General features: G+C 47.7%; 6 protein-coding genes across 6 annotated transcripts in view; 4 read left to right on the plus strand and 2 right to left on the minus strand.

Annotated features, from left to right (window-relative positions):
- LOC308152062 (histone H1-like) overlaps positions 1–13867 on the plus strand; it is a gene marked incomplete at both ends in the record, with an annotated part of 166941 nt that extends 153074 nt beyond the window's left edge. The window contains one exon of the mRNA XM_080524970.1: positions 13757–13867. Coding sequence (XP_080381096.1) covers positions 13757–13867 — 111 coding nt within the window. The remainder of the gene's footprint in view (positions 1–13756) is intronic.
- On the plus strand, positions 3458–10059 carry LOC308152109 (histone H2B; the record flags this gene model as incomplete). Its single annotated transcript, XM_080525019.1, has 2 exons — positions 3458–3639; positions 9867–10059. The coding sequence occupies 2 exons, from the start codon at positions 3458–3460 to the stop codon at positions 10057–10059; spliced, it is 375 nt and encodes a 124-aa protein (XP_080381145.1).
- Positions 13868–14862: 995 nt separating the features above from the next.
- On the plus strand, positions 14863–15249 carry LOC308152091 (histone H2A-like; the record flags this gene model as incomplete). The annotated part of the gene is made up of 1 exon (XM_080525001.1): positions 14863–15249. One exon carries the CDS (start codon positions 14863–14865, stop codon positions 15247–15249), a length of 387 nt encoding a protein of 128 aa, XP_080381127.1.
- Positions 15250–16226: 977 nt separating this feature from the next.
- Positions 16227–16637, plus strand: LOC308152077 (histone H3.2; the record flags this gene model as incomplete). Its single annotated transcript, XM_080524987.1, has 1 exon — positions 16227–16637. One exon carries the CDS (start codon positions 16227–16229, stop codon positions 16635–16637), a length of 411 nt encoding a protein of 136 aa, XP_080381113.1.
- Positions 16638–18565: 1928 nt separating this feature from the next.
- Positions 18566–18940, minus strand: LOC308152100 (histone H2B-like; the record flags this gene model as incomplete). Its single annotated transcript, XM_080525010.1, has 1 exon — positions 18566–18940. One exon carries the CDS (start codon positions 18938–18940, stop codon positions 18566–18568), a length of 375 nt encoding a protein of 124 aa, XP_080381136.1.
- A 673-nt stretch (positions 18941–19613) lies between these two features.
- Positions 19614–19925, minus strand: LOC308154292 (histone H4; the record flags this gene model as incomplete). Its single annotated transcript, XM_080527456.1, has 1 exon — positions 19614–19925. One exon carries the CDS (start codon positions 19923–19925, stop codon positions 19614–19616), a length of 312 nt encoding a protein of 103 aa, XP_080383582.1.
- Positions 19926–23168: the final 3243 nt, after the last annotated feature.

The raw sequence follows: 23168 nt of genomic DNA on the forward strand, positions 1-23168 counted from the left end.
TCACGAAGGATCTGAGAGAAGCTATGGTCATAGCCCAGGAACATGTCATAAAAGAACAGCACCGTCACACGGAGCTCTACAACAGACGAGTGAAAGGGCCCACCATTGACGTCGGAGAACGTGTGCTGTTGGCGAACAAGAGAGAGAGAGGAAAGAGAAAGGTGGCTGACCGTTGGGAGTCTACTGTATACACTGTGGTGGATAGGAAGTGAGTAGAGGAACCGCGTTCGAGTCGGAGAGAGTGGATTCCTGTCCTGGGAGTGAGGGAGGGGAGGTTGAAGACATGGAGTATGGGGGAAGAGCTGTTCGGGAGAGGGATGTTCCCTTGACTGTTCCAGAGCCCACGGATCCCAAGGGAAGAACCCTAGAGTGGGTCACCCAGTTACCATTCCCTGACCACTCACGGACAGAGGCTAGTAACACTGTAGTGTCTTCAGTCTCGTTTGCCCCTCAGAGGGTCCCCGAGCAGATGGCTGAGGAGCAAATGGTAGATCAGTCCATTAACTCTGACTCTAGATTTGTGGTTAGCGCTGATGATTGTACTGATGTTTCTGGTAACACAAATCAGACAGATGATGCTAGTGACACACAGCGTACTGACACTCTAGCTTCTGTCACACAGTGTGAACATCCTAGTACAGTCACAAAGGTCAAGTCCAAGTTTGGTCGCCTTATCAAACCAGTTGACAGATTGATTTATACTATGTCAGGACAAGACATTATCCAAGACACTAAGTCAAACATTCGAGCTGTTTGTAGGTCAGTGTTCCAGGCTTTCCACAGTTAGATAAGCCGAAGCTCAGTTCAGTGCATGTATACACTGTGCACACTGACATATAGGTTTGTTTGTTATTCTGATTGTTTCATAAGAGGTTGTGGCCTCTTGAAGGCTAGTAATACACAGTGAAAAAAGGGTCTTGTGGGGTGTAGAACGCATCCTACCGCCAGTAGTTGGTTGGAGAGATAGTTTACCTCTCTTTCCACTTCATCCTTATAGGATACTTTTCAAGTTGGCTGTCCTGTCCTTTGGCGGCCCTATGTAATAGTGTCAAAAAAGTAAAAAGTAGTATTTAAATGTATAGTTGCTGCTCAAGGTTGGCGAAATTCAGGGGAGATGGGTGTAACAGAGTTGGGAATGTATGTTTAGTTGTGGTGAATGTAGATGAGTTTCGCCGTGCTTGAGCAGCCCTGGTTGTTGTTGTAGCCCCCTTTGGAGTTTGGGTGTACTGCAGGTCTGCGCGTTCTTTTGTCCTTCTGTTGTTGCCGTACTTACGGTGGTACCAGAATATGGCTGCCATCTTAATGGATATGTGCGCGATGTAAAATGCTCCTCGTGTTTTGTTGTTTGTGTGGAGAATCTTGTAATGTAGGGTGAAAATGTTGGTGTAGTACTGTGCTGTTTGTTTTTACATGTATTGTGATGATGTGATGTATTGTGATGATGTGAAACAGAACATTTATTGTATGTTATTTTGAATGCGCAGATTCACAAGAGTTGCAGACCAGAGGAAGATTTGTGTTTTATATGTCTTCCATGCAGGTATGTTGCTCCACATGTTGTTTGTAATTGTTATTTGTAATGTTTGAGGGAAATTTGTGTTCTTTCTGTAAACAAATTATTCTGATGTGAAATATACATACACGGTGGGACAACCAGAATATGGCTGCCATCTTAATGGATTCACAAGAGTTGCAGACCAGAGGAAGATTTGTGTTTTATATGTCTTCCATGCAGATCAATACAAATAATTGGTTGAAAGAAGTTTGCCTGTTTGACCATCGTTACACATGTTTCAATGTTTCAATGACGGAGGTAAAAGAAGAATAGATGTGAACACAGGAAAGGTGTCGACACTGGATCTCACATTGGTTAATAATAATAACTGCTGCCATATGGAAGCCAATAAAAAAGGAGACAAGAGGAAGACACCTCCATGTTGTGGGTAGTGAGAAAAACAGGGGAGGAAATAGAAAAGAGGGGGGAGTAATGACAAGACGAGGAATCGGACACAGTAACTTGAACAGAACATTCCACATTATAGGACGCATCCTAGAAGATGAGGAAGAAGAAAGTGAAAAAACACCACGGCAACCGGACAGCCGAGTGGTAAAGCAGCGTAATGGATGTGTGGGGGAGGAGACTCAAGGCCGGTTTAGGCTTCTGCGTAAAGTCGACGCCGTAGGCTACGCGTAAGCTTACGTAGTCCCGCGTGGACGTGCGTAGCCTGGACGTGCTCCTCTCAAAAAATCTATCCACGCGTCAGAGCGCACGTTAACCGTAAGCTCTGTGATTGGTCCGCTTGGTAGCACATGATTCAGACAAGATTCCGACTCTCTCGTCGCCCAAAATGCGGAAGTCATGACAGAAATGTCATTCACCTTTTCTGTAATTACTTATTAATAAAGATTTGAAAAATTATGATAACCATCGTATTATCTTAGTTTAATGTCATTTCAATGCATCATAGAACTTTTATTTACAACAACATAACAACAAAAAGATCGCTATTATGCTGCTTAGAGCTTTGAGCTCCGTTGAGTTCCTAACCGGAAGAGGCACAGCACAGGGGCTGAAAACACACTGCCACCTAGCGATGTGACGGTGTAATTGCAGCGCGGCCTACGCAGAAGTGTAAATTGCGAGACCTACGTAAGAATTTACGTAAGCTACGCACGTAAATTCGACGCAGAAGCCTAAACCGGCCTTTAGGAGCCCGCGCGCGCGCAGATCATTTATGTGTCCGCGAGGCAAGCGTATGTTTGTTGAGTGCCTGAAGGCCGGTTTAGGCTTCTGCGTAAAGTCGACGCCGTAGGCTACGCGTAAGCTTACGTAGTCCCGCGTGGACGTGCGTAGCCTGGACGTGCTCCTCTCAAAAAATCTATCCACCCGTCAGAGCGCACGTTAACCGTAAGCTCTGTGATTGGTCCGCTTGGTAGCACATGATTCAGACAAGATTCCGACTCTCTCGTCGCCCAAAATGCGGAAGTCATGACAGAAATGTCATTCACCTTTTCTGTAATTACTTATTAATAAAGATTTGAAAAATTATGATAACCATCGTATTATCTTAGTTTAATGTCATTTCAATGTATCATAGAACTTTTATTTACAACAACATAACAACAAAAAGATCGCTATTATGCCGCTTAGAGCTTTGAGCTCCGTTGAGTTCCTAACCGGAAGAGGCACAGCACAGGGGCTGAAAACACACTGCCACCTAGCGATGTGACGGTGTAATTGCAGTGCGGCCTACGCAGAAGTGTAAATTGCGAGACCTACGTAAGAATTTACGTAAGCTACGCACGTAAATTCGACGCAGAAGCCTAAACCGGCCTTGAGTCAAGCTCGAAAGCGTGTGTCAGCAGCCGCCTAATTTGCATAGCTCCCCCTTCATATATCGGGTAGGTGACCACAGCCCCGCCATTCGTTCCTGAAAAGAAACGAGCCATCATCAACATGCCCGAGCCAGCGAAGTCAGCGCCCAAGAAGGGCTCCAAGAAAGCCGTCACCAAGACCGCAGGCAAAACCGGCAAGAAGCGCAGAAAGTCCAGGAAGGAGAGCTATGCCATCTACGTGTACAAGGTCCTGAAACAGGTCCACCCCGACACCGGCATCTCCTCCAAGGCCATGGGAATCATGTTCTATATCGTGGAGCTCCGCCCCATAGGGGAGCTCTGCTCCTATTGGTTTACCCGCTACCTAAAGTAGCCAATGACTGAATTTTTCAATGCCTGCGCCCGCCTGGGGTGCTATATAAAGGGGTGTACTTCGCTACCTCATTCTCCCAAAAAGTTCAGCACGGGTTTATATCTGAAGACTGAGAAGGACGACTACTAAGACTGGAGAACCCGCCAGACTTTTCCCTTCAAGATATGGATCGTCCGCCGCCTATGGAGAAGTTCCTCCGGGACGCCTGCCGCTGCGACTTCCGAGCAGCGGAGGACACTTTTCAGCGGAGGAGACTTTTCCCTTCAGCGATGGATCGTCCGCCGCCGACCACGAAGAAGTTCCTCCGGGACACCTGCCGCTGCGATTTCCTAGCAGCGGAGGACAAGCACGACTTCTGCCACGTCTGCCTCGGCCCCGAACATGCCGAGGCGGCGTTGGTCGCCTCCCCCAGCTGCCTCCCCTTCCACCTCCTTTCCGTCGCGGAAAGGCGAAAGGGGATGGCCTGGATCAAGGAGAGCGTTGTCCCCTGGCGGGCGCTATCTCGGGGATGCTATCCGACTCGAATAGCTCTGCCGATGATGCGTCCGGACAGGCCCCAGAGCGGCGTTCTGGGCAGGCACCTCCCCAAGTAGGGATGGTCCCGCCCGCTCAGCCGGCCCTGACACCACGCCGCCCTCACCCAGCTGAGTGGTCGGTGCCGGTGTCAGAATCAGAAAGCTCTGATGAGCTCGGTGCGCAGGCGGCGGCGAATAACATCGCCGTGTTTAACGCCGCCATTGCGAAGATCACCACAGACCGACCCAACGGTCTGTCTGCAGCGGAGGCGGAGTTTCTGAGCAAACTCAGTGCCGCGACGACACGAGGCGGTATTTACATCAAAAACCCCTCCATGTCTATCAAGACCTGGCCCAGCTCATGAGCGTGCGGCCGGTTCTTTGATTATCAGGCATAATAAACCTGCGTCAATAAAGAGCATTGTTACACATAACAAACACTCTTTACAGACGGTAAGTCAGACGGTAAATCCCTAAGGAGGATTTTCCATGGTATCTACCAGAGCGGAGACCCACCTGCCTTGTCAGAGTGTGGTCGAATCGCTACCGGTTAGAAACGAAGCGGAGACTAGCCCAGCTTACCGGCGTGTGGCCAGCTCTCTGCCTAGCAGACTTACCCCTATCACGACACGAGGCGGTATTTACATCAAAAACCCCTCCATGTCTATTCAAGACCTGGCCCAGCTCATGAGCGTGCGGCCGGTTCTTTGATTATCAGGCATAATAAACCTGCGTCAATAAAGAGCATTGTTTCACATAACAAACACTCTTTACAGACGGTAAGTCAGACGGTAAATCCCTAAGGAGGATTTTCCATGGTATCTACCGGAGCGGAGACCCACCTGCCTTGTCAGAGTGTGGTCGAATCGCTACCGGTTAGAAACGAAGCGGAGACTAGCCCAGCTTACCGGCGTGTGGCCAGCTCTCTGCCTAGCAGACTTACCCCTATCACGACACGAGGCGGTATTTACATCAAAAACCCCTCCATGTCTATCAAGACCTGGCCCAGCTCATGAGCGTGCGGCCGGTTCTTTGATTATCAGGCATAATAAACCTGCGTCAATAAAGAGCATTGTTACACATAACAAACACTCTTTACAGACGGTAAGTCAGACGGTAAATCCCTAAGGAGGATTTTCCATGGTATCTACCGGAGCGGAGACCCACCTGCCTTGTCAGAGTGTGGTCGAATCGCTACCAGTTAGAAACGAAGCGGAGACTAGCCCAGCTTACCGGCGTGTGGCCAGCTCTCTGCCTAGCGGACTTACCCCTATCACGACACGAGGCGTTATTTACATCAAAAACCCCTCCATGTCTATCAAGACCTGGCCCAGCTCATGAGCGTGCGGCCGGTTCTTTGATTATCAGGCATAATAAACCTGCGTCAATAAAGAGCATTGTTACACATAACAAACACTCTTTACAGACGGTAAGTCAGACGGTAAATCCCTAAGGAGGATTTTCCATGGTATCTACCGGAGCGGAGACCCACCTGCCTTGTCAGAGTGTGGTCGAATCGCTACCAGTTAGAAACGAAGCGGAGACTAGCCCAGCTTACCGGCGTGTGGCCAGCTCTCTGCCTAGCGGACTTACCCCTATCACGACACGAGGCGTTATTTACATCAAAAACCCCTCCATGTCTATCAAGACCTGGCCCAGCTCATGAGCGTGCGGCCGGTTCTTTGATTATCAGGCATAATAAACCTGCGTCAATAAAGAGCATTGTTACACATAACAAACACTCTTTACAGACGGCAGCCCATCCCTTTTCGAAATGACCCCACCTTGGGCTGTGCCATCTCCTCGGTGGGCAGCGGCGGCTGGGGTCATACAGAAATTCAAGCTTTTTCTGTCGACTGCACCACAACAGACGGCCCAGCCGCTGTCGTTGCTTTATGCAGAATGACTAGAAGGGACAGGTATTCTGTCGGGCTGGCTTGACAGGACATTGAGGAGGGGATATGCACTACAGTTCATTCAGCCTCCTCCGCCCTTCAGGGGCGTGAGAGAGACTGTTTTTTGTCCTGCCCGATAAAGACACGTGCGCTCCGGGAGGAGATTACGAATCTCCTAACAAAGGGCGCAGTGACATTGGTTCCGAGGGACCAGTGGGACATGAGATGGTACTCCCCGTATTTCCTTGTCCCAAAGAATTCGGGAGACATGAGACCCATACTAGATTTCAGGGTCCTCAACGAGAGAGTGGCGAAACGCCCCTTTCGTAGATACCTGAGGGTCGCGTATTTCGTGTGCCAATCACAGAGTGGCACAGGAAATTCCTACGTTTTGTTTTCCAAGGGAAGGTTTACGAGTACACGCGCCTGCCCTTCGGGTACGCGCTTGCTCCTCGTTTTTTCTCCAAATGCGTGCAGACAGCACTCGAACCACTGAGGCGTAACGAGATACGCATAATATGCGGATCTCGACGACCTACTGGTCTTGGCCCAATGCCCAAATCGAGCCATTCGGGACGCAACCTCACTGGTGCAGCGCCTCACTCAGCTGGGGTTAGCTGTAAACTGGACAGAGAGTGCTCCGTGGCCGGCTCAACAGTTTTCCTATCTAGGCATTCAGTTGGATACTGCCGAGATGAGGGCCAGTTTATCGGCACCACGGAGAGCGACACTGACGTCAGCTCCCTGGGTGTGTCGAGTGACAAATACAATCACCGCTCTGTCAAGGATGTCCTTACTAGGACTGAGGTCTGCAGCCCATGTAGTGGTCCCCTTAGGCCTGTTACACATGCGCAGACTGCAGAGGCGGTTCGCACGACTGCGACGGGTTCCAGTGAGAACGCCGTCGCAAGTTGATTGTAATACAGAGATCGGTCAAAACCGACCTGAGCTACTGGAGAGACCCGCGCGTCATCGCGCGCGGAGTCGCCTGAGTTCGCTGAAAGCTCTCCACATTCCAGGTCTGCTCAACGAAGGAGCAGATCTGTTATCACGGGGAGGCCCGAGGGACGACGACTGGAGGTTAGCACCCTCCATTGTGTCGCTGATTTGGGCACGGTTCGGGCAAGCAGAAGTGGTTCTGTTTGCGTCACGGACGAATGCGCAGTGTCGCCTTTGGTTCTTCCTGCGCGAACAGGACAACCCGCCATTGGGAGTCGATACATTCGCACACCACCCATGGCCGAGGGTCCTGTTATACGCGTTCCCACCCCTGACATCTATCCTCCCACTGTTGGCACGAGTGAGGTCAGAGAGGCTAGAGTTAATTCTTGTAGCCCCGGACCGTCCCGGAGCCCCGTGGTTTCCGGAACTGATGGAGATGTTGGTAGAGGGCCCATGGCCCATACCTCATCGACAAGATGCACTCTCTCAAGCCAGAGGCTTGGTGAGGGGGCCGCCTATGATGGGGGGCCCCCTCATGGCCTGGTTACTGAGATGGATTTGTTAGAACGCAGGGGTCTGACAGACGCGGTCATTCAGACCATTCAGAGTGCGCGCGCGCAATCCACTGCAAAGGGATATGCGGCGCGCTGGCGAGTGTTTACACAGTGTGAGGGACAGGACGTTGACCCAGTCTGCTGTCGGGTCGAAACGTTCTTGTGCTTCTTACAGTCGCTGTTTGACAAGGGATTGGCGGCGAGAACTATTAAAGTTTACGCGGCTGTCATCTCAGCTTGTCATGAGGGTTTTGCGACAACGACACTGTTCAGTCATTCGCTGGTTAAGCGTTTTTTGACTGGAGTGTGTAGGCTTAGACGCCCTCGTAGGACTCTAATGCCAAAATGGGACCTGTCGATTGTGCTAGAGGCGCTGTGCGTGCCCCATTCGAACCCATTGACACTGTGTCGTTGCGTTTATTGTCTCTCAAGACGAGTCAGCTCCTCGCCTTGACTACGGCTAAGCGAGTGAGTGATTTATGTGCTCTCTCGACACGGGCAGATTGTTGATCATATCTGATGACAAAACAAAAGCTGTGTTACGCCCTAACCCGGCTTTTATCCCTAAGGTTAATCGTGGGTTTAGGGTTCAGAGCTGTGCTCTGAGCGCCTTTTTTCCTCCTCCTCACGACGGAGAGAGGGAGAGGCGTTTACATTGTCTATGTCCGGTGCGCGCGTTGGCACAATATGTGAAGCGCACGGCAGGACTGAGATCTTCTCCCCAGCTTCTGATCTGCTACGGCGGACAGAAAGCCGGGGCACCACTCTCGAAGCAGAGGCTGTCCCATTGGATTTGCGAGGCTATTAGCCTCGCATACGAATCGAAGGGGCAGCCCGTGCCGACTGGCATTCGGGCTCATTCCACCAGGGGCATGGCCACATCAGTGGCCATTCTCAGGGGAGTGGGAGTGGAGGAGATATGTGAGGCGGCGTCTTGGTCGTCGCCATCACTTTTTGTACGGTATTACTTGAAAGATATTCTTCCTCATCCTTTTCTCATTCTGTCCTCAGTTTTGCTGATGACTGATGTAGTGGGAAGGCACTTGGATTACCCTGGTCATGGGGATCCTATTCAAGTGTTGTCAGGATGAATACGGATGTGCCTGGGGAGGGGACCCTCCTCCAGGACATGTTCCGTTAGATCAACAACCCTACGTGCTCACGTAAGGGTTAGATCAGTGATATTTCTTCCGCATCCTTTTCTCATTCTGTCCTCAGTTTTGCTGATGACTGATGTAGTGGGGAAAGCACTTGGATCACCCTGGTTGGGGATTCTATTCAAGTGCTGTCAGGATGATTACGGATGTGCCTGGGGAGGGGACCCTCCTCCAGGACATGTTCCGTTAGATCTACAACCCTACGTGCTCACGTAAGGGTTAGGTCAGTGATATTCGTCCTCAATCCTTTCTCATTCTGTCCTCAGTTTTGCTGATGACTGATGTTGTGGGAAGGGCACTTGGATTACCCTGGTCATGGGGATTCTATTCAAGTGCTGTCAGGATGAATACGGATGTGCCTGGGGAGGGGACCCTCCTCCAGGACATGTCTGTTAGATCAACAACCCAACGTAAGGGTTAGGTAAGTGATATTTCTTCCTCATCCTTTTCTCACTCTGTCCTCAGTTTGCTGAGGACTGAGGTAGTGGGGATGGCACTTGGATTACCCTGGTTGGGGATGCTATTCAAGTGCTGTCAGGATGATTACGGATGTGCCTGGGGAGGGGACCCTCCTCCAGGACATGTTCCGTTAGATCTACAACCCTGCGTGCTCACGTAAGGGCTAGATCAGTGGAGCAGACTCGTGTGGGTTGGGCCAACTTTTTAAGGTTGTCTTGAACCAACATCAGTGGTCAGCTCCGGGTGCCGCTGAGATTGTTTTACGGATTAATAGTCTCAGTGGGGGTACATTTGGCCTCGTTCGCTCCGCCTAAACCAATAGGAGCAGAGCTCCCCTATGGGGCGGAGCTCCACGATATAGAACGATAGTTATGGAGATAGACTCCAGTTCTATGAGTGGAGCGGAGCCCCATAGGGCTGCTGGCCCACTTCGACTCGTTCAAACCCGGCTGTTTTTGTATGTTTGGGAGAATGAGGTAGCGAAGTACACCCCTTTATATAGCACCCCAGGCGGGCGCAGGCATTGAAAAATTCAGTCATTGGCTACTTTAGGTAGCGGGTAAACCAATAGGAGCAGAGCTCCCCTATGGGGCTCCGCTCCACTCATAGAACTGGAGTCTATCTCCATAACTATCGAACTCCTTTGTCAACGACATCTTCGAGCGCATCGCCGGTGAGTCTTCTCGCCTGGCCCACTACAACAAGCGGTCTACCATCACCTCCAGGGAGATCCAGACCGCCGTGCGTCTGCTGCTCCCCGGTGAGCTGGCCAAGCACGCGGTGTCCGAGGGCACCAAGGCCGTGACCAAGTACACCAGCTCCAAGTAGTAGCGCTTCTGCCTGCTCCACTAACCCCAAAGGCTCTTTTAAGAGCCACCCACCCTTTCAACATAAGACTAATTCCATAGCGGGTTGACCTTGCGTGCTACAATGTTGTAGTACTTGAACGTGCAGGTGATCTCGCCACACTTTCTCCCTCCTGTCTGTCAAATGAACGGGTAACTAAGCTGTGCACGCATGGCCAATATATATTGTTTAATATTACTGGGGAATCACCCATCATATATAACCACGATATTAAGATAAATCACATTTAAATCACCATGGAGGTCCTCATTTAACACCCTAAACTGCACAAGTGGCACCGGAACAGCCAACTGAATGTCCTTTCTGTAGATTGTTCTAGCAGTTAGGTGCACAGGAATTAAAAGCGGATTTATCCAATTTAGTGGGGAGCCTCAAGAGTTAACCAAGTCTGAGAACTTAAACACAGATGAACCTCATTACCCTGAATTGTAATAATGAGATTAGGTAAGTAGGGCCTGGAGGACTTTACAGTGGGGGAAATAAGTATTCAACATGTTTAACTTAACATATTGCTATTGCATCTATTCACATGACATTAAGACCAGACATGATATCAACTCAATAAGACCATACAGATGAAGCAATGGTAATAATCCACTGTAGCAATAAAGGGGATGACACAGGCAAGAAGTATTGCACTCTAACTGAAATTTAGTTCAGCCTCATTCCAGTGATGGCTTCAAGATGCTTCGAGATGCTTCAAGATGCTTCGAGATGCTCGCTGTATGAAAGTGAGTGATGAGGATTTTAGCCGTTCTATAACACTGAGTCTTTAAGTCTTGAAGATTCTGGGGGTCTGCTGGTGAATATTGATCTTCAGTGGCTTCCACACGTTTTATATTGGATTTAAGCTGCCGGTTGACAGTCCAACACCTTTACTTCCTCCCTCTGGAACCAGCTGAGATGTTTTGGATCGTTGTCCTGCTGGGAGACCAGGAGCATCTTCCCTGGTCTTCTGGGTTCCACCAGAGCTCCACCGTGTGAAGAGAAGCAGCCCAACGCCGTGACGCATCAACCTCCCAACTTCACTGTAGGTATGTAGGAACTTTTTTCAGGAATGTTACAGTTTCTTTAGCTGTGTAGTTTGATTAACTTAATACCAATGTATGGTCTCAATGTAATGTGAATAGCTGCAATATAAATATGTTGAATTACAACAATTATTGATGTGTTGAATACTTATTTCCCCCACTATAAAAGGGAGTAATGAAGAGGGAGAAGTTGTTTAGCAAACATCTTTATCCAACGTGACTTGGAACCCTAACCCTAACACCAAATACATTTGACGTAAGTGAATCATCAGATACATGTTTCTGTGATTTGGTAAGTAACATAGATTTTGTCTTTCCAGAATTACAAACAAAGTGAATGCAGACTGTAGCTCAGAAAGAGCCTGGTCAGTCATGGGGGTAATAGCCTACTGTACAACAGTGTCACCAGCATATCAATACCCTTTACAATTATTTACAGATAATCTAATCCAAAGGACTAAATCACACTTTCAATATAAAATCTCCATTGATGCTTTTTAGTTTGGGACAAACCTTAAGCCTTGTCTGTGAAACCAGCCCACTATGTCTTAACTCTATTCAGTAATGTTCAAACCTTCTATAGAAGGGTTAGGGTTAGGAAGCATGAAGCCTGATCCAGGTCTATTTCAGACAACCTCTGAATGGGTAGGTAATGGTCGACCATATCTAATGCGTTGGAGAGATCTATAAATAAAGCAACACAATGTTGTTGTTTTTCTGATCTAGGCAATCATATCATCCCGATGACATTAGGCAGGCGAAATGTGTGACAGGTGTGTGCAACGACTTGGAGTGGTCCAGCTTGATAGCTTTATTAGGCCTGTGTTTCCCTTTAACTTGACGACCCATTTGTTTATGAATTTCTGCATCTGTGCACACTTGGTCCTCTTTCAACCTGTTTCATTTATATTTTCGTTTTATGTGAAGTACGCTGTAACTTGTTTTGGGGAAAAAAGTGCTACATAAATAAAGCGTTTATTAGCGAGAGATTGATGCAACTGTAAGGCTGTAGGCCTACTTAGTCCATTATAGTACTACTCTTAGGTCGTTGATATGTTCGTCGTCTTCATTGTCGGACATTTCATATTCAGGATGAACACAATGTTGTTCAAGACGGACGTCACAGGGAACGAATCAACCATTTATCGTGTCAGTGATATGCTGGTAATATGGCAATTGATTGTGGAGACTTCCTCACAGGAGACATGTCTTGTCCATGAAGATAGGGGGAAGTTAGACAAACAATTCGCCTGCCTGCCTTCATTTATTATTATTTTTACAAACAAAGTTATGATCGCAATTTTAAGGCTAGTTACTATCTAGTTTAGTAGCCGAACATATTCATCATAAGACTGCTGATATACATCCTCGACACGGACGACACACGTCTCAAAATATCATCGTGTCAGGATTAAAATGCTGGTGATAATATCGCAATTTATTCCTCAGAGTAAACATGCAACAATCATAGTCTAACTATGGCTTTCACCTGTCTTGTCTAGATTTAATAGGAGGGAGAGGGACACCATCTGAAAAATCACCTATAGGGACAAGCTCTCAGCCCCATCCCCGCGACTGTGTTTCACGACCACCAAAAGAGCTCATATTTATAACACCCCGCACCACATCGGGGGACCCTCAACCTTTGTACTCCCTTACCAGACAACCTGGCTACCTGGACAACGAGTGCTGGTCCCAATCGTATGCAATTTAAGACACTTTATGAGACAAATAACACAGGAAAAGCTGTGCGCACCGCTCCCTCCGACAGTGGAACGGTGGGGTTTTGAGAGAGTCACAACAAAACACACGAAGCCTTCGCGGCTCACATGACTTTATTCTAAACGGAGGCAAGTCTGCTCGCTGGCCCGTTTGCATTTGGACCTCAACTCGGCACCACTGGTGACTTTTAGCCCGTTATTCGCGAGGAGAAAACACAGGCGCCCGAACATTTCGGCAGCAGACTGCTGAGCAGGGATGGTTGAGTCTGCACGGTTCTCATGCCGCGTTTAAGGACAGCCCCCTGCTCCGGGTTGAGCTTCATTCTCACAGAGCAGCTTTGCAGACTAGTTGGTTTACCGGAACGAACGAGACTTTCTACAGACATGGCAGAAGTCGCACCAGCAGCAGCCCCCGCGCCGGCCAAGGCACCTAAGAAGAAGGCAGCAGCCAGGCCCAAGAAAGCAGCTGGCCCCAGCGTTGGCGAGCTCATCGTGACGGCCGTGTCCGCATCCAAGGAGAGGAGCGGCGTGTCTCTGGCCGCGCTCAAGAAGGCGCTGTCGGCCGGTGGCTACGACGTGGAGAAGAACAACTCCCGCGTCAAGGTCGCCGTCAAGACCCTCGTCACCAAGGGCACTCTGCTCCAGCTCAAGGGCACCGGGGCCTCCGGCTCTTTCAAGGTCAACAAACAGGCTGTCGTGGCGGCCAAGAAGCCGGCGAAGAAAGCCGCCACCCCGAAACCCAAGAAGGCGGCCACAAAGAAGCCCGTCGCTGCCAAGAAGTCTCCCAAGAAGGCAAAGAAACCCGCCGTGGCCAAGAAGTCTCCCAAGAAGGCAAAGAAGCCCGCGGCAGTCACCAAGAAGGCCACCAAGAGCCCCAAGAAAGTAAAGAAGGCCACACCGGTCAAGAAGGCTCCGGCTAAGAGCCCCAAAAAGGCCGTCAAGGCAGCCAAGCCCAAGGTAGCCAAACCCAAAACGGTGAAGCCCAAGGCAAAGAAGGCAGCCCCAAAGAAGAAGTAAACATTCAAAGTGTTCTTTCCGACACCATTTGTACCACAAAAAGGCTCTTTTAAGAGCCACCCACATTTTCGTAAAAACGCATTATCATCCATGACGACAGGAAAAGTCGAGTGTTTATTTTAGTATTTTACACCAGTGTCAACCACGGACTTACACACACGACAATCATGGTTTTACTTATTGAGTAAATAATGAGCAGTAATGAGAGATTTGACATCTAGGTCTAGTTTACACTTTGACGCTATAAAGTGTCACTCGGTAGATCTGTGTGCGGGAGAGGATGGTGGGGGTATGACAGTGTCCATAATGATAAAGTTGCATATAATATCAACATATACAGTTAGTTCCTCTTTCCGTTACACCAATACGTTATATTTGGACAGAAAGGCGGGAGATAACAGAACACTTTTCGCTCAGTCAGGAGTAACGTACTACAGAGAGCTGGGAACGCACTTCACAATGTACATATTATATACGTATCAATTATATATTATTATTATTATTATTATTATTATTATTATTATTATATTATGGCATATACTAGTTTTAGTATATTGAATATGTCATGTCAGGTCTTCTGACGCTGGTTTTCTCTGTGTACCACATGTACAAAAGAAGAGATTTGGTGAGGCTGCATTCTCATTTTATGCACCCAAATTGTGTCTCCACTGCCAGTTTACATTAGGGATGCAACCTCAGCGCATATGTTCAAGTCAAGACTAAAAACCCATCTTTTTAATATTGCCTTTAAATGACCTAAATAATTAAATTAAGATTATATAATGATTACATTTCTATTAATATTTCTGGCGCGCGAGAGAAACTCACGAAGACAGAAGTGTCACAATCTCTGTCTCTTGATTGGATGAGGTGACATCGACCCAGTGGCCAATGAACGCCGTCAAGGCGAGCTATAAGAACGACGCTCCAAGCGGCGGAACTGTTATCTGAAATTATTTTCTTCATCTTGTTTTAGATCCCGCTCAACCGTCACCATGTCAGGAAGAGGCAAAACTGGAGGCAAGGCCAGAGCAAAGGCAAAGACCCGCTCTTCTCGCGCCGGGCTTCAGTTCCCTGTGGGCCGTGTCCACAGGCTCCTACGCAAGGGCAACTATGCCCATCGTGTGGGCGCCGGCGCACCGGTTTACCTGGCCGCCGTGCTCGAGTACCTGACTGCTGAGATCCTGGAGTTGGCCGGCAACGCCGCCCGCGACAACAAGAAGTCTCGTATCATCCCCCGTCATCTGCAGCTGGCCGTCCGTAACGACGAGGAGCTGAACAAACTGCTGGGCGGTGTGACCATCGCTCAGGGTGGTGTGCTGCCCAACATCCAGGCAGTGCTGCTCCCCAAGAAGACCGAGAAGCCCGCCAAAGCCAAGTAAAAGTTCGACTACGGCTTTGACCCCACTACTTAACCCCAAAGGCTCTTTTAAGAGCCAACCACTTCTCTCTCCAAAAGTGCAGTCCATCTCTCCCTCCACTGTTTGTCTGCGTTATGAGTGTTTCATGTTGTGAAGAACACTAATTGTGATTTCATGTACGAGGCAGAGAACGCACCCATACATATTACACAGGGTTGGGCAGAAAACATCCTCGTGATGTCACTGCCTCAGCATTTGAAATAACGTTTAGTCCTTTTTTTACGGTTTTAAACATCACCCCTTCCTTGTGTAGTGGACCTTGTTCTTCCATAATAATAGTTTGCGTTTGTTGGTTCATCATTTGTATGAACTGGGTGAGGACAACTAGTTATGAAACTTTAGATTAAAATTAGAGGACAACAATGTTGAAATTATAGATTTAGAATAGAGGACAACAATAATGAAATTATAGATTTAGAATAGAGGACAACAATGATGAAGTTATAGATTAAGGATAGAGGACAACAATGTCCACAACAGCAGCGAGATTAAAGGACGTCCAATGGCACACAACCACCGTAAAGACAAAATAAGTGTCTGCACCACGCTGATCTCTGTACATAATGTTTACACTGTTCTTGTTCATTTGTATTCATATAGTCGTACATTACATACTTTTTTGTATCTTCACATTTGTTTTGGCTTTAAAAAATAATAATTTAAAGGATAGATTATCATTGACAAAAGATATCGGAATTACATCTCTTTGAAGCCAACGGTTTGGGGGAGGGGCCAAACAAAGGAAGCGCGCGGCAGGGTATAAGTGTTTGAATTTGTGGACGGTGCTCGTGTCCAATGGCAGCCGGAGAAGGAGGCGCCAACGAGCCAATGAGCTCGTCTATAGTCGCCAACCAATCGGGGCACGACTGGGGGTTTATAAATGTACAACGTTCTGTTGAGATTGGTTATACTCCAACTGACCGAAGGAAGATATCGTCATGGCCAGAACCAAGCAAACCGCTCGTAAATCCACCGGCGGCAAAGCCCCCAGGAAGCAGCTCGCCACCAAGGCTGCCCGTAAAAGTGCCCCGGCCACCGGCGGCGTGAAGAAGCCTCACCGCTACAGGCCCGGCACCGTGGCTCTGAGGGAGATCCGTCGTTACCAGAAGTCCACCGAGCTGCTGATCCGCAAGCTGCCCTTCCAGCGCCTGGTGAGAGAAATCGCCCAGGATTTCAAGACCGACCTGCGCTTCCAGAGCTCTGCTGTGATGGCCCTGCAGGAGGCTAGCGAGGCTTACCTGGTCGGTCTGTTCGAGGACACCAACCTGTGCGCCATCCACGCCAAGAGAGTCACCATCATGCCCAAAGACATCCAGCTGGCCCGCCGTATCCGTGGAGAGCGCGCCTAAGATCACCACCCTGATCTAACAGTAGATCCCCAAAGGCTCTTTTAAGAGCCACCTCAATATTTCCCTCAAAGGCGTGTTTCCATTTACCACCCGTGTAGGGCGTTAATCTATAACTTATACGACTCAAATGAGTAGCCTGCAGGGATGCTGACCGTGCCATCTCGGTAACCGAAATACATGTAGGCCAATTCACAACAGCATAAGGCCTTAATGTGTGAATTCGTTGTGATCGTCTAACTATGATAAGCACTCCTTATGTAAAATTATCCGAAGTAAATCAGGGTCAGTCAGTGTATTCTGTAGGTCATGGATTTTCTCCACACAAGGTCTGTGATTTACTTCGGCTAAAGCTTAATGGTGCTGGGAGGACATCAAAATGCGGTACCCCCATAGGCTGTTCTTAAAATAGATAGTATATGTATATATACAGTGTTCAGACCCCTTCAATTTTCCACATTATGTGGTGTTATAGACTCAATTTAACATGGATTAAATTAGAAGAATTTGCCATAAATCCACACACAATGAGCACATGATTATAAAAGCATGTTGTATTGTATTGAATATGTCAGGGTTATTAAAACACGTTAGGCTATACTGCATATGTGAATGAAATGTGCCACAGTATGTATTGTAAATAAAGTTTAATCTGATTTGATGGTTAGGGTCATTTACATTGTACAAGGAAAACATTTAAATGTAGAAAATAATAATAATAATCTCTAAAAAATAAAATAATCTCTTTTACAGTTTATTGAGAAAACATTGAAAACAAATGTCCTATTTGCAATCATTGGATCATTCAAATGAAGATGACCTGACCCCAGGAATATGTAATAGAGGTCCAGTCTGACCAGATATGAACATCCTCTGACTGTTGACACCATCACAGGATTGGGCTTCAATAATCTCAGATTCTAGACTTCACAGAGAGCTCAATCTGAGAGTCAACCCTCTGAGATTCATTGAAGTGGGAAATAATTACATATTACTCTTAAAACCAAATCACAGAATACAGAATAGTAGGTTATGATAAAGCATCACTCACTTATGGGGAGCTCTAATATTACACAGCTCAGCACTGTCACCCCAACAAGGCCCAAAGACCCCTTCCAGCCCAATTGGGCTAGTTTAGGTTGCATTGTGCTGGTAAAATTGGGCTTGGGCTGGTGCACAGAATTTGGCCTGGTTTCCCATGAAAAAAAATGTTTAAAAATAACTTGACAGAGACTGTGTTAACTGTGTTAAATATGCTGTGATCACCATGCTAATGTGTGTTTAATTGCAGACCATGCTAATGTCAAATTAACACATTTTATTATATTGCCAATTCAATTGGGGGTTGGTTTTAAAAAGGCACATTCATTGAGACTATAGAGGATGTCACATGGAAATGGATTTCATATGATAATACCATGATTGAATTGAGGTTATCTTCCATGATCATATTTTGCCATTGCATTGAACATGAAACAAGACTAAGCATTGTCAATAGCGGAAACCGTTTTTGTGAGCAACAAACAAGTGAGGAACAAAAAAGGCGCGCAAAACCTCCTGCGCGTTAAGGACTGGAGTCTTTGAAAATTGTAACATCGAGTAATTGATACATATGCCTTATACATGCTTGTTATGTTATGTATGCTTTCTGCCTGTTTTAACCTGCTGTGGCTTTCACTCCTGTATTACTGTTTTATTTGTGTTTTCTTCCTTGTTATGTAAAGCACTTTGAGACCCTTGGTCTGGGAAAGGTGCTGTATAAATACTGTATAATTGTACTTACTTGTTACAATACACAATTAGTACAGCATATACATTCGACTGATTTGTAGCACTCGAGGTCATCTCACTATGGAATTGCTTTCTTTTTTGATAGGGTGGGTGGCTCTTAAAAGAGCCTTTTGGGGTAAGTAGTACAGACGAAAATCTGTTTACTTGGAGCTGGTGTATTTGGTTACGGCTTTGGTGCCCTCGGACACGGCGTGCTTGGCCAGCTCACCGGGGAGCAGCAGACGCACGGCGGTCTGGATCTCCCTGGAGGTGATGGTAGAACGCTTGTTGTAGTGGGCTAGGCGAGAGGACTCGCCGGCGATGCGCTCGAAGATGTCGTTGACGAAGGAATTCATGATTCCCATGGCCTTGGAGGAGATGCCGGTGTCGGGGTGGACCTGCTTCAGGACCTTGTACACGTAGATGGCATAGCTCTCCTTCCTGGACTTTCTGCGCTTCTTGCCGGTTTTGGTGGCGGTCTTGGTGACGGCTTTCTTGGAGCCCTTCTTGGGCGCAGGCTTCGCAGGCTCAGGCATGTTGATAGTGGCTCGTTACTTCTCAGAAACGAATGAAGAGCCGGCAAACGCACACCCGTAATATAAAGGTGGGGCTATGCAAATTAGGCGGCTGCTGACATCCACTTCCAAAGCTCTAGTCTGCCTCGCGGGTAAATACATTATCTGCGCACGCGCGGGCTCCTCCCCCCACCCCTTCCTTACTTTTTCACCCGGCTGTCGGGTTGCCTTATTTCCGATGGCGATATGAACATGAAAACGTCAAGAGGAAGATTGAGAATGATATACATAGAACACCAAGTCCCCCAAACTCCCAACCAGCCTAGCGATTACTACCAGGAATTGTCCTTTTGGGATGGTACGACAAGGGCATGCATTATTATTATCACTAGATGCGCAATAGAAAAAGGGGCTGCACTGTGTTGTGTGCGTAATAATCCATAATAACCATCTTTCTAGGGTGCAAATGTGGGATGGTCATTTCTAGTCGTGGAATGCCAAGACTACGCATTTACTTGCGTTGACATTGATTTGGCAACGTATGTTTTTATTCATGACAGCTAAACCCGTTGAATGTACAGGCCTGACAAAATTAATGTGTTATAATAATGGAATCAACTCTATTGTGTGGAGATGGGTGGCTCTTAAAAGAGCCGTTGTTTTTTGTAGGGGGGTGGTTGAGTTTACGAATAGTTTAGCCGCCGAAGCCGTACAGAGTACGTCCCTGGCGTTTCAGAGCGTATACAACATCCATGGCGGTGACGGTCTTCCTCTTGGCATGCTCGGTGTAGGTGACGGCATCACGGATAACGTTCTCAAGGAACACCTTCAGCACACCACGGGTCTCTTCGTAGATCAGACCAGAGATACGCTTCACACCCCCACGGCGAGCCAGGCGGCGAATAGCGGGCTTCGTGATTCCCTGGATGTTATCACGGAGAACCTTGCGATGACGCTTGGCGCCTCCTTTTCCGAGTCCCTTTCCTCCTTTTCCTCTTCCAGACATGTTGAGTTCAGTAAGATTATGACTTCGGTGAAGTTGTGGGTTGAATTTATCTCAGCTACGAGGACGTGATTGAGACCAGGCTGTACAGTAACCGCGCGCTATCGCTTGCCTCTTTTTTTCTTTGTTCTTGTGGGGGATTTTTGTCGAGGGAGGAGCTTCTGCTAGGGACAACGTTTGGCATTATGGGCATTATTGAAGCAAAAGGACATCGCACACACACACACACACACACACACACACACACACACACACACACACACACACACACACACACACACACACACACACACAATCAGTAAAAGAACATAACATTAATCAAGATGTTTGGAATGGTAAGATTGACTCCTTACAACAGCACATGGTCAAATTTAGACACTATTATGACTGCAACCATTTCAATCTTTTAGCAATGTTGTAGTAGGAAATGTAGGCTCAACTGATCTATTTTGTGGAGCTCTGCCCCATAGGAGAGCTCTGCTCCTATTGGTTTACTCCTATAGGTAGCCAATGACTGAATTATTTATTGATTTATTCAGGGGGGGTGAGAGAGACTGTTTTGCCCTGCCCGGTAAAGACAAGGGCACTCTGAGAGGAGATTGCGAATCTGCTGACAAAGGGTGCAATGGTCCTAGTCCCCAGGGACCAGTGGTTTGTACTCCCCCTCAATCTGCTGGATCTTGAGGCAGTCAGACTGATTGCTCAGCTCAACAGCTAAAAAAAAAAACTTCCCACCTACACTTAATTTCCCGCCTATTTGCACACGCCTTATATGGCTCTCCCACTCTATCTCTTCTGATTTCTTCTTTCTCCTCCCAAAATGAGAGAGAGATAGATATGTACTAATTAAAAGTCACTCAGACCAGTTGCACCCTGGAGTCATCCTTAACTAGCCTAAACCTGTCATAGCTGACCACAGTGATAACCACTGGTGATAACATTTTTGGGTGGGGCACAGGTTATGGGGGCATGCTCCACGGGGAAGAATATCAACTTTAAAATCTGGATTTACAGTCGATTTTAGCATGAGAATATATATAACTTAATTATTTGTATATATAACTTATTAAAGGGCAAACTGCAAACACAACAAAAATATAATGCACAACAACTGACAAATCAACTGGAATAGTCTTTGTTAGCAGAGTAGACCTAATGTTAACAGAATGGACTTATACTCTGTCTATCTGTGCAGCGGTAAGGTGAATAATTCTAGCAGTACTGTCCAGACAGTTGTCTTGTTTAGCCATTCAACTAGGCATTATTTATTCAATGGAGAAAGACATGGAACACAATGCAATTGTGATAATAAATGTGTTCTTTGTTACTTCTTTAATTAAATTAAAGTGTACCTTTCTATTATCATACAATATTTCCTTGAACATGTAAACTCTATAATCATACAGTTGTCTTTCTATTAGTTGTCTCTGTCATACTGAACTGTTTGTTATCATCCTGAACTATCTCTGTTGCTCATGTTACATACGTATCAGTCTTATCCACTGTATCTAATTCAGCACTGAAGCCTGAAGTTTGAGCACAAGGTGTGTCCCCTTGCTACCTCTGCTGATATAAAAGAGAATTGCAGCCTTGGAGAAAAAGATGGCAGCCGAATTCCAAGGCAAATACACAGACACACACAGAAATACTGCAAAAACGCTTTATACTAACTAGATTTTGAAAATGTAAAGATGCTGGGTGGTAGAACGCACATATCTAGGAAAAGTCATGAAAGGAGGGTCCTGACATTTGATCATGTGCAAAGGTAGATTTGTTTTTGTACTCACTGGTGCCCTATGACACCTCACGGCTTTCCTAGTGCAATAAGCAAAAAGGACACTGGGGGTAATACAATAGACACAAACTCACAAACAAATGGCATATGAAGGTTAAAGCTGAGAAATGCTCAACTACATTGTATGTCTTTATAATCTACTACTGTGGATGTCATATGTTGCATATAAGAAGAAAAGCACGGTGAGCTGCCTAAACGACTACCGCCCGGTGGCACTCACACCAATCATCATGAAGTGCTTCGAGAAACTAGTCCGGGCCCACATAGTCACACGCCTCCCGCCCAACCTGGATCCATACCAGTTCGCCTACAGAGCCCACAGGTCCACAGAGGACGCCATCGCGACGACTCTCCACTCCACTCTATCCCACCTGGAGAGGGGAAACAGCTACGCGAGACTGCTCTTTGTGGACTTCAGCTCTGCCTTCAACACCATCCTTCCAGACAGGCTAGTGACCAAACTACTAGACCTGGGACTATCACACTCTATATGTGCATGGATCAAGGACTTCCTGTCCGACCGCCCCCAGAGGGTGCGGGTGGGCTCCCACACCTCCACAGCCCTCAGACTCAGCACTGGGTCCCCCCAGGGCTGCGTGCTAAGCCCCATCCTCTACAACCTCTACACCTACGACTTCACCCCCGTCCACCCCAGCAACTCCATCGTAAAGTTTGCAGACGACACCACCGTGGTGGGCTGCATCTCGGGGGGGGACGAGGCGGCGTACAGGGATGAGGTAGAGCAGCTGAGCAAGCTGTGCAAGGTTAACAACCTGCTGCTGAACCAGTCAAAGACCCAGGAAATCATCGTGGACTTCAGGAGGAAAAAATCTGAGGTCCAGCCCCTGCTCATCGACGGAGGGAGCGTGGAGAGAGTCTCAACCCTCCGATTCCTGGGGGTGCACATACAGGATGACCTGTCCTGGAAGAACAACACAGCAGCCATCATCAAGAAGGCACAACAGCGGCTCTTCTTCCTGAGAGTCCTCAGGAAGGACCACACCAGACAGGAGATACTGGTGGCCTTCTACCGCTGCGCAGTGGAGAGCATCCTCACCTACTGCATCTGCAACTGGTTCTCCAGCTGCACAGCCGCAGAGAGGAATGCGCTACAGAGAGTCGTGAGAACGGCCCAGAAGATCACCGGCGCCCCCCTCCCCTCTCTGGAAGAGCTGTACAACACACGCTGCCTCAGGAAGGCCTCCAAGATCTCCAGAGACCCATCCCACCCTGGGTACGAACACTTTGCTCGGCTGCCCTCGAACAGGCGGTACAGGACCATGTTCGCAAGGACAAACAGACTGAAGCTCAGCTTCTACCCCAGGGCCATCCAGGCCCTGAACACAGCAAAGACCTAGGTTCTGGGCCCTGGACTGTCTGGACGGATTGATGGCAGCTGCTGGATTGAAAAATCAGGTGTAGTGCTGAGGCACAAATGTGTACATTTCAAG

The sequence above is a fragment of the Nansenia antarctica genome (assembly GCF_963989245.1).
Source record: "Nansenia antarctica genome assembly, chromosome: 3".
NCBI lineage: Eukaryota > Metazoa > Chordata > Actinopteri > Argentiniformes > Microstomatidae > Nansenia > Nansenia antarctica.